General features: G+C 39.1%; 1 protein-coding gene across 7 annotated transcripts in view; it reads left to right on the plus strand.

Moving 5' to 3' along the window:
- Positions 1-17,860, plus strand: part of DCAF1 (DDB1 and CUL4 associated factor 1) — a 53,626-nt gene that overhangs the window by 24,813 nt on the left and 10,953 nt on the right. For 6 of the 7 annotated variants that reach the window (XM_052678527.1, XM_052678528.1, XM_052678529.1 and 3 more), the window contains 9 exons: positions 1,131-2,391; positions 3,186-3,384; positions 4,048-4,130; positions 5,352-5,436; positions 6,282-6,515; positions 6,991-7,084; positions 7,572-7,676; positions 8,473-8,546; positions 9,660-9,764. In XM_052678527.1, coding sequence (XP_052534487.1) covers positions 1,131-2,391; positions 3,186-3,384; positions 4,048-4,130; positions 5,352-5,436; positions 6,282-6,515; positions 6,991-7,084; positions 7,572-7,676; positions 8,473-8,546; positions 9,660-9,764 — 2,240 coding nt within the window. Of the gene's footprint in view, positions 1-1,130; positions 2,392-3,185; positions 3,385-4,047; positions 4,131-5,351; positions 5,437-6,281; positions 6,516-6,990; positions 7,085-7,571; positions 7,677-8,472; positions 8,547-9,659; positions 9,765-13,648; positions 14,398-17,860 lie in introns of all 7 variants that reach the window. The other variant, XR_008205622.1, reaches the window with a different exon arrangement.

The following is a 17,860-nucleotide window of genomic DNA, read 5'->3' on the forward strand; positions in this document are numbered from 1 at the left end:
GTTATGGGACTATTAGGCTCCCTTGGCTTCCCAGAAATTTAGGTCTCCTTGGAAATATGGGAGAACTATTGCTATAGATTTTGCAGAATCACATAATTGTAGGGGCTGGAAGGGACCTCTATAGATCATCGAGTCCAGTCCTCCTGCAAAGCAGGCTACCTACAGCAGGCTGCAAAGGTAGGTGTGCAGATGGGATTTGAATATCTCCAGTGAAGGAGAATCTACAACCTTCCTGGGCAGCCTGCTCCAGCGCTCCTTCACCCTCACTGTGAGAAAGTTCCTTCTTGTCCTGTCCCCACAGACCGCTGAAGAGGTTGGTCATGTCTCTTTGACTCCCACACTTAAGATAATTATAAACATTAATCAGATCCCCCTCTGAGTGTTCTTTTCTCAAGGCTGAACAGTCCCAGTTCACTCAGCCTTTCTTCTGTTTGAGTTATACTCTATACTCTGCTTTTGTTTGAATTATATTCTAATTGGCTTCAGTATTCAGTATGCACATGAATGAAGTGCACCTGGGTCAGATCTAAGGCCTATGTTTTAAAGAGATCCTGACTCTGTGAAATGAAGAGGGATGATAGGTTTTGTGCAAAAGAAATTGTATTTTGCTTACAACTTTTTCTGGACTAAATACCTGTTTCTAAGTTTTTAATCTTCTGAAGTGGATCTGAAACATGTAGATTAATTTCATTTAGGAAGCTATGACGTTATTTATTTTTTTTCCCTTCATAACAAAGTCTCTTTTCTCTTTCTTGTCTACGTTGTTAATATCTTCTGCAAAAGTTGCTTTCTGTAGTAAGAATTAGAGGCATGCCTATGCATCTTCTCTGTGCCAGGTATGTCGGAGATGGTAATCCTGTGCCATGCCTGAGTCCTTGTTTACTGATATTGATGAAGGAGCATGAGAGTGTTTAAAAATAAAACAAAAACAAAAAATTTTTGTCAGGGAGGCAAGAGAATGTGTCTTATGCTAGTTAGGGAAAAAAAAAAAAACAAACCAACTTCAGAAATCCCCAGAATGAATAGAAATGAGTTATTTATATCAGATTTGTGAAAGACTCCCTTTCTTAAAGCTGCATCAGTTAAGTTACAGAGACAGTATTAAAGAAATAATTTATTTCCCTCACTAGGTATTAGTATCATCCTTGGAGTTGCTGAGGGTGAATTTTTCATCCATGATGCTGAGATTCAGAAATCAGCCCTTCAGATCATCATCAATTGTGTCTGCGGCCCAGATAACCGGATCTCCAGTATTGGCAAATTCATTTCTGGAACTCCTCGGCGAAAGCTTCCTCAGGCCCCTAAGAGCAGTGAGCATACACTGGCTAAGATGTGGAATGTAGTGCAGTCCAACAATGGCATCAAAGTGCTGCTGTCATTGCTGTCTATAAAGATGCCAATCACAGATGCTGACCAGATCCGAGCATTAGCCTGCAAAGCCTTGGTGGGGCTCTCACGCAGCAGTACTGTCCGGCAGATTATCAGCAAGCTGCCACTCTTCAGCAGCTGTCAAATTCAGCAGCTGATGAAAGAGCCAGTGCTTCAGGACAAGCGCAGTGAGCATGTGAAGTTCTGTAAATATGCTGCTGAACTGATAGAGCGTGTCTCTGGGAAGCCATTGCTGATTGGCACAGATGTCTCCCTGGCTCGGTTGCAGAAAGCGGATGTGGTGGCTCAGTCAAGAATCACATTTCCTGAGAAGGAGCTGCTGCTCCTGATTCGGAACCATCTCATCTCTAAGGGCCTAGGAGAAACCGCATCTATCCTTACTAAAGAAGCTGACCTACCCATGACTGCAGCATCCCATTCATCTGCCTTCACCCCCGTTGCGGCTGCTGCCTCTCCCGTGGCCCTGCCTCGCACTCCTCGCATAGCTAATGGCATCTCAGCCCGTTTGAGTAGCCACACTTCTGTAGGTTCTGCTGCCACATCTGTCCACGCTCAGGCAAGGCCACCTGCATCCCAAGGTCCACTTGCCCTTCCAGGGCCTTCTTATGCCAGCAACTCTCCTCTGATTGGCAGGATTAGCTTTGTCAGGGAGAGGCCATCTCCCTGCAACAGCAGAAAAATAAGAGTGTTGCGACAAAAATCGGACCATGGCGCCTACAGCCAGAGCCCAGCTATCAAAAAGCAGCTGGACAGACACCTTCCTTCCCCACCCACACTGGACAGTATAATCACAGAGTACCTTAGGGAGCAGCATGCCCGCTGCAAAAACCCTGTTGCTACCTGTCCCCCTTTCTCTCTCTTTACTCCCCACCAATGTCCTGAGCCAAAACAGAGGCGCCAAGCGCCAACTAACTTTACCTCACGGCTGACCCGCAGGGCAGCCTTTCCGAAGTACGGAGGGGTGGATGGTGGCTGCTTTGATAGACATCTTATATTTAGCAGGTAAGGAAGAAAAATGTTTCTTGCTTCCTCTCAGAGCATGCCCTATGCCAATTAGCCTTGCCTGAAATCAGGCTGTGGAATCCCACAGCGCAGGCTCCTTGGACAGACAAGCGTTTTAAATTCAGCAGTGGCAGATGGCAGAGCTTTGCAAGGCAATTTTAGAAGTTCCGTTTTTCTTATACTAAGGGTCATACTAAGCATACAAAACACACTAATTTCTGAGATTAGTGATATGAATTAATTGGCAAAGTCGGTTTGAAGTTCATATTTCTTTATTCTCCTTCGGAAGGTATGTAATGCCAGTTTTACAGGAGAGAGCATACCCTTGAGGTTGTTTTGCTGACAGACCAGACCTTTTGAAAGGTGGAGGACAATGAAATGTGTATTCTTTATCTTGCAGCTTAATCTTCAGCACAGCAAGTTGCTAGACTTTTTATGTGGCTTTCCTTCCATTGGAAAATGATGTATTTAAAAAAAAAATCCAAATGGCAGCATTTTCAGGTTTTTGGCTGTCCAGCTTTGAAGGCAGACTCAACCTTCAAAGCTTCATCTTAATGATGTACTGTAACAGAAGTACTTGATCATGCAAGACAAATTCAGAATTACTGCAGACGCTGTTTCACCTTCTCACTTGACCAGTAGTCTTATAGTTAACATTTAGTTTGTCTTAGAAGAAAACCGTAACTTCAGCCTACACAATTAGTGAGGACTGGTTTTAGTATCATCGCTTTGTGCAGTAGTTCGGTTTTGTTTTTTTGCGTTCTTTCCAGTAACCCTTTTTCCACCTTCTCTAGGTTCCGTCCAATATCTGTGTTCCGGGAAGCAAATGAGGATGAGAGTGGCTTTACCTGTTGTGCTTTTTCTGCACGTGAACGATTCTTAATGCTGGGTACTTGCACAGGGCAGTTAAAACTATACAATGTATTCAGTGGACAGGAAGAGGCGAGTTACAACTGCCATAACTCTGCTATCACACATCTTGAGCCATCAAGGGTGAGTAATTAGAGACGTGTGCTGGGTTCTGAAGTTCCTATAGACTAAAGCCTGGTATATTTGGGGCACATCTGGATATATAAATCTCAAGTGCACCTTCTGGCTGGCCTGCAGTGCCTGTGAACAAAGTACTGCAGTAGTAGTTACATACTGCCTCTCTGAGTTCTGTAATTTATTTTCTTCCCAAGATAATTTATTGAGGAGATGCAGGGTTTTAAAGTGACGTAAGAGTTGTGAGATATAATGCCAGAATATATCAAACTGGAAAAAAAAATCTTTCAGGGGATGATTCTAGAGAGAGATCGATCTGATAGTGATAGGATGAAGGGGAGTGGTTTCAACTTAAAGCAGAAAAAATGCCACTCAGAGGTCATCAGAGTTCAGGCAGAGGTCATCCTGCTTTTATCTGCTGTTAACCTCACAGACCATTCCCATTGTTACCTGTAATATTTTCCTTCATCTGTGTAGCATAAAGAGTTCTCAGTATAATGTTGAATGCTGAGACATTATCCCCATGAGAGCAGTGTGGTGAGCACAAAACTTGCTGTAGTTCTTACAAGATTAATTTCAGTCTAAATTAATGTGCACAAGTAAAACAACGACGTCTGTTTTTCCTGGTGTTCTTTTCCTTCCTTTCCCCTCCGCTCCTATCTGGAAATATAGGATGGATCCTTATTGTTGACATCTGCTACGTGGAGCCAACCTCTGTCTGCGTTGTGGGGAATGAAGTCTGTCTTTGATATGAAGTAAGTATATTCTGATCTCTGTTGGGTATTTAGTTGGAAACATTCAATATAGGCAGAATCCCTAAGAACAGGCTCTGTGAAATAGAAGGACAGCGCAGCTCCCCCAGTATCGGTTGTGAAAACATGAGAAAAGTAGCACACTTTTTTTTTTTTTTTTTTTTTTATATCTTCCCTGTTTAATTGAGTACAAACATATTTGAAAATTGTACTTACCTGGAGAGTCATTTAATGCAATTAGATTAGTAAGATGACCTCTGTTCCTGAAGGCAGAGAGTTATGTTTGTATTTTTATTCTTATGTTGGTAAGATTGTCATCTTGACAAACTTTTTGTAATCAGTTACAGAATTTATAACCTGTTGGTTTTGCATAGTGAAATTTTTGGACCTGGATATCCCAAAGGAAGCTATGTCAAACTGAGTTTAGTATTTACAAATGTTTTTATTGGAAATGGAGGAGAGGCTCTTTGTTCCTTAAAAGATTGGGCTATTATCTACCTCAGTTGTAAGCAACAGTTTTGCTGTGACCTGTGTAAGTCAGCTAGAGAGCATTCTTCAGACAAGAAGTTCAACATACTGTCACATGTATATGTGTTTGACTGTTCCTGTTGCAGTTTGTTGGTCACTCCTACAAATAGTGTTACACTTATGCTGGACCTCTTGTAGTAGTAATTTTATTACGTGTTTCCAGGGAGACCTCATTGTGGCCTTCCAGTACTTGAAAGGAGCTTACAAGCAGGAGGGTAACTGACTTTTTACATGAGCTGATAGTGATAGGATGAAGGGAAATGGCTTCAATCTAAAAGAGGGGAGATTTAGGGGAGAAGTTTTACTTGAAGGTGATGAGGTTCTGGAATGGGTTGCCTAAGAGATTGTGAATGCCTCATCTCTGTATGCATGTGATAAGGCTGAGTTGGACAGGATCCTGTCTAGCCTGATCTGGAGACTGGCAGCCCTGCCCACTGTAGTGGATTGGAACTACATGATATTTAGGTCCCTTCCAACTTAAGCCATTCTATGATTCATTCTATGATCCTATTGATTTGCTGATTGTGTTTTTTAATAGATCTGCTGGAAAGACTGTGTTTGCAATAAATACTTCCCTGCAAATGCCAGTGGGGCATTTTAGTATTGTAGTATGCCATAATCAATGGTGAAGGCAAGTCTTTTCACTAGTAGTTTGAATCTACATTTCCTTGACATCTTTACTGACTCTACCTATAGGCATTCCTTCCCTGATGACCAATATGTGGAGTTCAGCAAGCACTCTCAAGATAGAGTCATTGGCACAAAAGGAGACATTGCCCATGTAAGTACCAGTAAGAACCATGGTTGTGAAGCTTTGAAAATAGCAAATAACTTCTTCTGTTTAAGGGTATAAGCTTGACCATATTGTATAAATGCCTCATGTTTAAGCAAACTATTAATTCCTGCCCATTTCTTAGCTGAATAATCTGGAAGTGAGATCAGTTTGTATATTGTGTTTGTTAAACAGATTGTTTGTCCATATTAGAGAATTGTTTCTTTGAGTTTGAAGGAGGGCTGGGCTCTGTAGACTGTTACAGATTAAACTGATGTAAAATGGCCATAAAGCCTTTGTTCTTTGTTAAAGCCCTTTTCATCTTCCAGGTCTTACAGATTTTTTTTATTTTTTTTTTACGGTTTATAGGAGCAGACTACAGAAAATTGCCCTTCAGTGTAGATACCAGGATTTTTAACTTCTTTTGTGTAGTTATGTTTCCAACATTCCCTGACCTTGCCAGCCCCTTGTGCTTTGCAGTTTTGATATTTGTAAATACAGTCTGCTCTGGAAAGCAGTTCTGTTTCTGAAATAGGCTCTGACAAGGTGGTGTATTTATTTCTGCAGCTTCATGTCTGACTTTTCATAATGGGGTTATCCTGATAGTGTTGGAATATATTTGCGAGCCTGTTGTAATCTATGTGCTGGCTGAAACATGTGACACTTAGGTTCCAGCTGGGAAGAACTGCTTAAGACTGACAGAGGGATGGTTATCTTGAGAATTTCCTTGCTTGAAATGATAAAGCAAAATGGGGCCGGGGTGATTCTAGAAGTGATCTAAATGATGGAATGTGTTAATGTGCAGGTACATTACAGCTTGTGACTAATGTTTTTCTTTCTTTTTAATCTAAAAGATCTATGATATTCAGACCGGCAACAAGCTATTGACTCTGTTTAACCCAGATCTCGCCAATAACTACAAGAAGAACTGTGCCACATTTAACCCTACTGATGACCTTGTCCTAAATGATGGTGTTCTTTGGGATGTCAGATCAGCACAAGCCATCCACAAGTTTGATAAATTCAACATGACCATCAGTGGTGTTTTCCATCCCAATGGGTTAGAGGTCATAGTCAACACAGAAATTGTATCCTCAGCCATAATGATAATGTGTTGAAACCTAAATAATTTGTTTGAAGAATGTTTGATGTATTATAAATTATGTTCAGAAGCAACAGCTTTTGTCTGGGAATCAAGTAAATGGGGACTCAGGCAGCCACACAGTTTAAATCTGGGCTATACTTCTGATTTTGAACTAATGGAAATACTTGAGAGAGATTTTTTTTTTCTAACGCACTTAGTGATACCTTTACTCTCTTCCATTTCCTTACCAAGATCTACCTTGAAGCTACTGCAGTAGCATCTCACAATTGGGAATGATGTCCTCAGTAAAAGCTTTTTGATTTTGAAAGTAGTATTAGAATCTGACGCTGGTTCTATTAAGTTTGCGAGAGAGCGTCAGTGAGGTTTCTTGAAAGCAATTAATCATCTTTTCAGTGCTGTACAGAAAAGGAAACAGACACTTTCAATGATCTGTTGCTCCTTAGCCTGTATTTCTTCAGTGGGACCTCCGAACTTTCCATTTGTTACATACAGTTCCTGCGCTGGATCAGTGTCGTGTGGTCTTCAACTATACGGGCACAGTTATGTATGGAGGTAGGATTTCTCAGTCTTAATTATTCACTTTGGACATCTCTGATAGCAATAACTGGATGTTCTTTCAGTGAAGTTGGAAGCTTCAGAGGGTGTAACTGCGAAGCTTACTGGTATATGTGAACTATTTAGTGGTTGTTTTTTTTTCCCAGGGAGCTTATGCAGTGTGTATTGCTGACAAAGACAATTTTCTCTAACATCTGCAATGTTGCAACTTGCTTGAGAGATAAATAAAGAAAAAAGATCAACCTTTTGAAAAAAGAAAATGTATGTGACAGCAGTCCTGATGATGCTTGAGAATGTAATTTTATCCTCCCTATTAAGCTTCAGTGATTTACAGTGTGAAGGCAGTTCTGGAAAAATAGATACCAAATTAGTCTTGCTAAGCTATTAAATGAAAAGGAAATTCTTGTCAGAGTTTGATCTTAAGTTGATTAAAGTTGGTGACAAATGGAAGATGGGGCTGTGAAATAATCTTTCCTTGTATCAGCTATGTTGCAGGCAGATGATGAAGATGAACTTCTGGAGGAGAGAATGAGAAGTCCTTTTGGCTCTTCTTTCAGGACGTTCAATGCAACTGATTATAAACCCATAGGTAAATGAGGAGCAAGTAGCTTGATATGGAGGTTTGAAGGTTTACTGAAAGTTCTGCTTAGTAATATTTAGTTCCTTTTCCCCTTTGCATTTGTGGCAAAACAAATTCCGCTATAACCTGTTCTGATTGAAGAGTAGATGTTGTTTGATGCTGAAACAAGTCCAAGTATATTATCTGTTCAATGTGTGACTTTGTTACTTGCTGCTATTGAGAACTTCTGACTTCATTTTCCTTTCTTTTTTGCAAGTAGGGCATAATCTGAGATAGTAGGTCACTTGGCTGAGACATCATTAATCTAATTTCAGGAAGGGCCTTTTTTTTGTTCTTGCTAGTTTGCTTTTCTCTTCAGTATTTTCACATACTGGTAGTCCAAAATGCTGACAGTTTGGCCTACAGCTTGCAAAGCTGCTGCAGCAATACTGTCGCTATTGCAGCTGTTACTGCTGTAAATGTAGATGTGACTTTTGCTGTTGAAAGGAGATACAGTTCAGTCCCCTGATTGCCACCCGTCTTGAAAGATTATGGTTGCTTCTTGTGCTTAGGGAAGCCCATAAATGTATGAAGGGAAAAAGCACAGTGGAGATCAGGTTAAGAACTTCCTAGGCAATTTTTTTAATGACAGTCTCCAAAATTATTACAGGTTGAGCTAGTTACAAAATTCATTTCACTTTTACTTTGACTACTTCTTGTCCCAGCATTTTGTTACCTACTTTTAGACATATGTAATTAGATCTTTTCTCCCAGCAAGCACTAAGTAATATGCTATTAACTGAATTCATCTTGCGATGTTTTCCAGCTACCATAGATGTAAAGCGGAATATCTTTGACTTGTGCACAGACAGCAAGGATTGCTATCTGGCTGTCATTGAGGTAAAGGAGCTAAGTTTCTGGTTTCCATAGCTGTAGTCTTTTTTCTTTTTAGAACTTTCAGTGAAAACCTACTGTTAAATTCACGTGCTAACTAGTGGTGGGGGGTTTGGTGGTAAAGGTGCTGTTCACCTCTTGTTGTCCACCAACAGTTTAACTTAAAAGCTGTCTTATTTTTCTTCCTCTGAATTCTTAACTTTCAAATGCATTTGCCTTCTTTCTTAAAATGCTTCCTACTTAAATACTGTATAGCATCTTTGCTTTTCAGTAGCATAAATGCATTTTTTCCTTTTTATGGCAACAGTTTAGAATTAAAATTTGCACTACATCAAGTGCCTGGAAAATGCTATATACTTCTTACACCCCATAGATCTTTTCTTTGGATTTCTCTTTATTCACTTGATTTCCTAGCAAAATCCCAGAAGCTAAGGATTTGAAGCAAAAATTACTGAGTGGAATTTCTGGTTTGTTGTGAGGGAAGTTACATTAAACTAATGAATCTAGTTCTGTGCTCTTTAATATGTTGTCAGTGCTCAGTTTATAACCTAGCTGTGTATAAGTAGAGACTAATTTAAAATCTTGCCAACTTAATACTTTGTATATTGCAGTTAAACTAGGGTGCTGAGGCCAGTATAAGAATGTTTTTTCTAATATAGGAGTCTTTGGAAATGTTACTTAAGGACATGCAGTAGCAGTGGCTGATGGGGATCAGACTGCTGTCTTCTGGAACTCTTATCTGACATCTTCTAACCTTTTCACATGGTTCAGTGTTCACAGCAGGGAAACAGATGAGAAAGGAAGTGTTGTGCAGCTAGGTGAGAGCTAGCTGAGTGTGTTGAGGGTCCAGTAAAGGTTTAAAGTCTGAATCCAGTGAAGGTTTTAAGTTCATAAGAATATAACTGATGGATGACAGAAGCAGAAAGTAGATACTGCATCACTGCTGGGTTAGTCCTTGAAACAGAAAAGTCTCATTTTTAGTGCTAGTTGTATAGATGCTAGTAAATGGGAGGGGAGAGTTTTGATTATGTTTCTGTAACTGAGACCAGAGAGAGTGTTAAATGTGAATGCAATAGTTAATTCCTGGGACTAACTGCTGTGTGGGCATTTCCTCTTCAGAACCAAGGCAGCATGGATTCCATGAACATGGATACAGTTTGCAGACTGTATGAAGTGGGTAGGCAGCGTTTGGCAGAAGATGAAGAGGATGAAGAAGAAGATCAGGTGAGAAATACAGCATTAACCTGCATGCTCAAGAGTAGTTGTTACCTGTCTACATGTGAGAGGCCATAGGTGCTCGTTTATTACTCATATGCCTCATTTGTGTTCATTTCATGCGGTGCAGACATTGTTACTTTTAGTGTAAGCTAAAACTATCAGTACAGAATCTGTCATTATGCACACTATAAACTGTTGTGATAATTTATTTGCTAATTTCCATAGATGTTCTAATCCTGATCAGAAACTTTGCTGTTTGTTCTGCTTGTTATTTGAAGTACTTTGATGTCCAGTAGAGACAGTAGTATTTTGAGGTTCTCCTTTTCTTCAATCTAAGTGTGCCCAGATCTTGCAGTGGAATATAACTTGTCACCAGTTTCCAAGGGAGGTGTGTGAGTAATGCAGTGGAACTGCACACTACTTCTAGGCAGCAAAATGCCTTACAAGTCTTAAATAAAGCTCTAGGTTTACATTGGGATGTGTTGCTTTTCCTTCTCGGATCAACCACTTTGAACTCTAAAAACCTGACAGAAGAGCTAAGAACTTCAGTAATTGCTCCTTGGGGCACTGTTGGTAGAATACAAAGCAGTGCAGAACATTTAAAAGAATATAATGAGAATCAAAGACAAACTTGTAGCTCTTCGGGGATCAGGTGTTTTTGGTGTTTTATTTTTTTTTGAACAGGCAGGAACTTTATGCTTCAGCTTCTCAAAGATTTTAAATACATTATTCTCTTTTCTCTGGTTGTCTGCATTGTAGGAAATCATTTATTTATATTTCCTATGAGAAAAGCTGGCTTCATATTTTTCCAATAAGTACCTTTAAAAAAAAAAAAAAAAACAAAAACAAACAAACAAACAAACAAAAAAACAGCGGAACATACGCTTATGTGTGGAAAACTGGCTTTTTCATACTCTTTTTGTCTTTGAGGCTAGGCTGAGACTTACTTTCTGGCTCAAAAGACTGGACAGTAGATCCATGGAAAGAGGAATTTTTTTTTTTTTTTCCAACTGGTCATAACTTATAGAATTTCACTGTTGTTCTTAAGATGAAGCAATAGTTTACACACACAACTTATCTCTGTGAGCTGCAAAGTTGAACTTTTAGGGTTCTTAGAAAATCATGCATCACTGTAATTGTCCTTAGAGGATTCAGTTTAGCAACTTGTATTCAGCTGAAGAACTTTTAGACTGAGTGAGGAATAGAATTTCCTGTGAAGCAGTGAGCAGGGGGAAAAAATTACTGTTCCTTCTGAAGTATTTCTACTTTATAGCCATCTAGTGCTTCCCTTTAGTCATTAGGTTCTATTTTTGTCTCTGCTTCCACCATTTTTGTCTCTGTAAAGTGTATTTTAGTAAGCTTGTTCACATTGTATTTGTGAAATCTCAAGAAGTAATTTGTAGCAAAAATTAATTTTGCATTGTACAACGATTAACTACCAGCTATTGGGACACTGTTTTGTGATATCACTGGTAAGTGACAGCTGAAGGGGAGATCTCTGTTTGTGATGAGAACGAAGTCTGAGTGCTGTTGGTTCTAGGCTGTAACATAAAGGTACCAAGCAATGATAAGAGATCTGTCATCCATTAAATGTGTCTGGGGAAGCTTCCTGTTGTACAAATAAATGTGGCCCTAGGCATAATTTAGGCGTGCTAGAAGCTTATCAGTAAAGTTGATGGGAGTACTCAAGCAAAGCTGTGTCTGGGGTTAGTTTGCAAACTAAAACTGATTAGTCAATACTTTCATATTTGCTCTTTTTTGTAGTCGTTTTTTCTGGAGTGTATAAATGTCTCCTGGGCAGGATCTGTCTCTTAGGGATGATTGGAATCTAACTTCCTTGGTAAGAGCAATTTGACTTCAACATAATGTCTGTGCATCCGAATTCTGTTAAATCTGTGTTTAACAGAACAAACTGTAAACAGCAAGGTTTTCTCTGCTCTGTTGCTGTACATTGCTGTCCAGTCAGGCTCGTTCAAGCCTTATGACTGATTTAGGTTTACAGAATATAGCTTTTGTCTCTGGAGAGACAATTGAGCAGGATGTAGAAAATTCCCAGAATAAATGCAATATCTCCAACTGTCTTCTCCGTTAAAGCCAACTGGAATAACTCCCTTCCATATGAAAATAGGTTATCTGTATATACATACACATACACAGATGGAAGAGTATACTAAGAGCTTTCTTAGTTACTTTTCTGTGATCTAGACTTTGAAATATTGGAAATATGCTTTCAAACTTGTTGAAACTTGTCACAGATATTCTAAAATATCTTCTGGCTTTTTGATCTTTTTCATGTAATTGGTGTGGGGGAAAATTAATGTGAATCAGTGTTAATTATGGTATCTCTCTGGCCGAGAGTTTCAGAGCAGATATTAATCTGTTTGGCCCCTGTATCTTCACTCTTGGTTTTCTGCAGTTATATTTCTGTGTATGACATACACTGGCCCATGAGAGCAGGTTTTTTTTTTTTTTTTTTTACCTGTACAGAAAGCAATAAACATTCTAATAGAAGCATGTTTGCTTGTGTAAGCCCTGCTTGGACATCATGTGATGCTGAAAGTCACATTTAAAAACTTGGTTTGAGGAAAGTTAACCAAAAGAATTGTGGGCAAGAACATCTACCTGGTGTTTTGACAAGTGTCAGCAATAGGTCTGAATTTTCAAAAAGCAAAGACTGAGCCCTTAAAAATAAGCAATGTACTCCTGCTATCTTTAAATGCCTTCTCTTATTTAAGAAGCAAAACAATTATATTACTTCTTCTTTCTGAAGTTAAACCTTGAAAAACCAACTGATCTGTTAGGTAAATTACCCTCTAATTACACTGTTAGGCTGATTTTGCTGGCTTGTGTTTGATGCTATTGCAATGAAGATCTCTGGTTTAGCCTGAAGTGTTTGAGAAGAGCATCAGTGCTGTTATGTCAGCTGGCTGTTACGTATTAGATCTTAGGAAAGCTGCCTCTTCCTAGTTCTGACAGGTAATCCAGTGTTGTCAGGTCTTGTTAAGCATAATGAATGCTGCATGGATGTTGGTGTGGTCACTGAGGGAGGGTGAAGAGGTAACATACTTGGCAGCAGCCAGTTTGTGAGCTTTTTATTTGTTGGATGTTATACTCTTGTAGAGAATACTAGTCCTGCATTGAGCTTTCATTAGCTTAAATTATTTTTTATTGATATATTTATTTATTAAAAAAAATTTTAATGCAGTGTTATTTTACTGTTGGATGAGTATTGAAAGGGATCCGTCAGTGACATGCAAGTATTCACATGTTCAGTCTGCAGGGAACTAAGTTGAGCTCCCCATTACTCAGTCTCCTTCCTCCTGCATTTGCCACTGCTTTGATTACACTCAGGCTTCTCAAAAATAAGATGGATATTTGATCTGTTGATACAGATGCTGTACCATTTTTTTGTTAGCTTATTTGATTCTTTATTTATTTCCCTTTCTTAACTGGTTGGTCTCTGCTGTCTGCTGCAGTGAGGCAGAGCAGGAGTTTCTGAAGAGATGGTGCAAAGAAAAGGGCATGTACTGATGTGGCCTGGAAGTGCTGTGTGGCGTTTGCTGTGCTGTAGAAATGGAGACCTAAAATGAGTGAATTGGCTGACCATAGAGTGCAGTCAAAACTTGGAAACTTAAGTTGGGTTACAGGATTTGTAGTCTGTATTTTCACCTTTTTAGTTTAGATTTTGTTTTTGTTTTTTTTTCCCCTCGTGTTAGTTGTTTAAGACCTCTTTTTCTCTGTAGTTTATAATGTGAATAATGTTGCATCTGTGAGGCTCAAGTGTTCTTCTCAGTTATTCTTGTTTCTAGAGAGAGATGTATGATTCCAACAGCAGATTGCCACACTTAGCTGTCCCTGTCCTATAAAGTGTGTTCTGCTTTTTTTGCCAGAACTGAAGAACTTAATAATCCTGAAGTGTTTCTGAGCTATCTAAATGTTGATGGTAGGTGTGTAACTTGTCTTTTTTTTACATTGGTTTGGAAAAATTCTGGGTGATGTGAAATGAAGCCTTTGGAGTTGAGGGAAAGAGTACTTGAAAGAATTGGTGTTCTAACGTCTTGTTTAGTCAACGTAGGGAAATGTTTTTCTCAACTTTCTTTGTATGGTTTCAATTTATTTTAGGATTTTACTCCTATCTACTTGCAACAGCAATTGCATTGTATTTTTATTGTTGTTGCTTTGATACAGTTTTGTTCTTGTGTGGACACCGTTTGTGGAGATAGAGAGGGGAACTTCAATCCACTTCAATCCATTTGGCAGCTGGTGCCAGATCACCACTGCGATCTGGTGTTTCTCAGCAATGGCTGAATGATGACTTGCACATTCCTCAAAGCAATCGGTGACTCTGAAGTTAGATTATCATCGGATGTATAGGGTCATGTCATGATGAGAACATTTCATAGGCAAAACAGTATTGCTCAGAGTCCCCACTGAGCGTGCTGATCCAGCAGAGGGTTTTGTCTATGATGAATGAAAAAACATCCATGACAGATACACAAGTAGTTGTTGTTAGACAGACTTAACCTGCTTATACAGACAAAGAGAGTAACTGCTTTTTATTTCTTCACTACATGCTGTATGCTGTGTGCTGTCTCCTGTATTAAATCTGAACGTATCTACTTCTGCATAGAAGGATATGGTAAGATTCCTTGCTTGTTCGTATAGTAACTGCTGTACATTCCCAGGCTTCTATGTTTGTAGCTCTGTAACCTAAATGGCTATGAAGAAGTAGAAATTCTAACACTGAAGTAGCCAAGAAGGTAAAAATAGATGAAGGAGATGGATACTTAGAATTAATTGAATGGGGTGATAATAGGAAGTGAGTTCGGGCTTGCTAGCTTTTGGGGAAAGAGAAGGACTGGGTTATTCAGGAGGCTTAGCCCTGCTCCCCCACACTCCCAGAAGGACTGTTGGCTATACATATGTATACATAAGCTTTCTTTTTTGCTGCCCATTGTTCTGGGAATGTGAAGAAGTAGGTGGGGGGAGGAAACTGGATAGAAGACTCTAAAAGTGATTGGAAAGCAAATGTTGTCACTTCTGAGAAGTGTGCAGCAAAGGATGAGAAAGTACTAATATGCTACTTTAGACTTTGGAATTGTCACAAGGTATGACAAGGGGATCATCTGTAGAGAAAGAGAAATTGCTAGAAGATGGAGAGACTTTTTTCCCTACAGAGAAATTACTCTTCAGTGAACTTGTATTTGAACAACAAACATTCTTTTTTTTTATGGAAACATACTGATACTTTCTAAGAGGCTAGATTACTAGACATTGGTTTGCTTTTCTCTAGGAGTAACTTGGAGGAAGAGGATGAAAGAGAAGAAAAAGTAAGCTAGTAGGTGCAAAAGCAAATAAATGTTTATAAAAAAAAAAAAAAAAAAGGACTGGGAAACACTTTTTTTTTTTTTACAAAAAAAATAGAGAAAGACAACTGTTTATATAAGCAGGTGTAGCAGGCAATTAGACTTACAGAACTATTAAAAAAAAAAAAAAAGAAAAAGAAGTAAATTAAATATGAGCTGAAGATTTGAAAAAGCAACAAAAGCTTCACTGTTTGACCACTTTGTGGGTAGAAGAAAAAGTAGCCTTTTAAAATAAGAGTAGAGTAATATCATTCAGTAGGTTTCAAACAGAGCGTTGCAATGGGGAATGTGTTTTCAGAGAGGAGTTGCTGGGAAGCACCTGCAAAGAAGAATTGTTGTTTTGGTTGTGGTGACAGGAGGTGAGCATGGGGATGGGGTAGGAGCAACCGTGAGTCCATGGCAGCTGAACAGTTCATACAACAGTAGCAAAAAAAGGCTGGGCAGAGGTCTGTTAATGTAGATACTTGTTTTGGATCAAATCCTAGCAGAGGAAGAAAAGAATGAGTTGAGAAATCTCAAATTCTGTTCATCTTGTCTAGAAAACTGTTGAATTCAAGAAATATAAGAAACAGTATTTAAAGTCTCAAGACAGCTTATAAAGTAAGCTGATATATTTGTATTTCTGTTGTAGCTCTTATCACTCTCTTAATAGAAATAAGCAAAGTTTGGAAGTTGCACAAAAAACATTCTGGTTACAGGTATAGAAAGTTGTTTTGTTAATGTTTTGGTTTAGTGTTTTGGTAAACTATGTATTAAATGGAAGAAAGTTCTATTTCTTAGTTATTTGAAGCTTTGTTTCAATGTCATTAAGTTAGCAGATGCTCACTTCAGTTCAAGGACAGATAAGGAAGTACACCATGGGGATTCAGTGGTATTCAGTGGATATATACTTACTAAATTATATAAGAAGTGTTACAGGCAGACCATGGCCTGAAATTTTCATAGTGACCAATGTCCTTGAGGTGTTGGGGAACCTACCAGATGTTGCAGAATTTGTGCATATCATCTCAGGGAAGAGGAAATTCTGATCAACCGTAGTTATGCAAATCCGGGGACATCTGATATTAGTTTTCTGTGTGTTGCCATCAGCGTATGGTGTTGTCCTGTCTGCTGAATAGCAATAGTTTCTCCAAATTCACCAATAACTCTGAGAATTGATGCACAAGTGGATTAATACATAAAGGGAATGGTGTATGATTTAGAAAATAAACTCAGGAAGTTCAGAAAGTGTTATTTTCTTAGATAAGTATGTAAAGAGGCAGAGAATACTATGCTTTAATCACCCTCTGGCAAAGTTTCTCCTGGGAAGCTGCAGTAAGGAGAATGTTCAACAACTTCTAGAGGACTCAGAAGCTTTTCTCTTCAGGATTGTTTATCTGAGAAGGTTTGCTAATCCACTTCTAGTGGTGCCATTACCTGTGTCCTCATATGCAAAATATAATTTGGGATAAGGTTGTTTTTTTTTTTTTTTTTCTTTGCTAGGAGCGCAAGAGACTTGCAGCATTTGCTTGAAATGTTTGGTTTTATTGATCTGCAGTGCTGTAAGCCACGCTTCCAGAAAGCACTTTGTATGTGCAATGATAGAATGTTAATCTGCAGAGCAGAAATACGTTAAAAGTTCTGTGGTTTCATGTATGACAGTGGGGAAAGAGGGAGAAGGTCTCCCTAGCTCCTTTTCAATTTCCTGTCCCCTTTTTGGGGGGAAGGAAAATAAAAACGACCCAAGTAAGATAGGGAAAGATAACAGATTTACTGCAACGAGTGTAAGAATGTAAGATAATGAGATAAAATGGGAGTTACAAATAATAAATTGAAAATGTGGGAGAGAAGGATTTTCTGACTGCTGCTAAATGCGCTGACTGGAAGCGAAGAGAACGGTCCGCTCCCATCTCCCAGAATCAGGAATGTTGAAGGCCCTTGGGAGCTGTAGTCTGTCCCTTCTCAGTGTACTTTCCTCTTGAAGAGTCAGAATTCACATGAGACTGCTAGAAACACAGGACCAGGAAGTACAGCTCCGCAGTGCTCTGTGCTCCAGCACCCAACAGCTTGCTGCATGATGTCATCATATGGAATGCTGATAAAATCAGGACACCAGTTAACGTGTATTTTGCATCAGTGTTTAAAGAAGTGAAAGATGGAGGTTTTCCTGAGCCTTCTGTTGAGAGATGAACAGCAGTGAGTATGTTAAGTATCAATAACCTGTACTACTCAAAAAGACAAATTAGTGAGTTTATGTGCAAAATGAATGGGTGAAGGAGAACAGTAAGACAGTCTGTGGAGGTGAGGGTCTGTAAAGTGAAATGCATGCAAGTGAAAATGCATGCAGACTTGAACAGTATCCAAGTAAATACACAAAGCTGGAACCAGACCAAAAATTACTTACTGAGCTGGGTATGCATACTTGACAACAAGCATTTCTTGCTACGGAGCTGCCTCTCCCATTTATGCCATTCCTTTAGAGGATGTCCTGTAACTATAAACAATGAATCAATTGAACCGAGCCTACTGGGCTTTCTGAATATTTACATAAACTGGATAGTAGATTTAAGTTATTAGTAGTTTGCTTTGAGGTATCTTGATGTCCTTTGCAATGTAAATGGCCTATCTGATTCTCTAAGATGCCTAGCTTTTCTTGTTTCTAACTCTGTAAGTCTGCCTGTGTTGTAGGCAAGTTCAAGAGCTGATGTAAATCACTGCTGCTATCTTAGATCATCTTTGAAGTAGTTTGCGAGGCAT

The sequence above is a fragment of the Tympanuchus pallidicinctus genome, unplaced genomic scaffold (assembly GCF_026119805.1).
Source record: "Tympanuchus pallidicinctus isolate F22 unplaced genomic scaffold, pur_lepc_1.0 scaffold17, whole genome shotgun sequence".
NCBI classification, from domain to species: domain Eukaryota; kingdom Metazoa; phylum Chordata; class Aves; order Galliformes; family Phasianidae; genus Tympanuchus; species Tympanuchus pallidicinctus.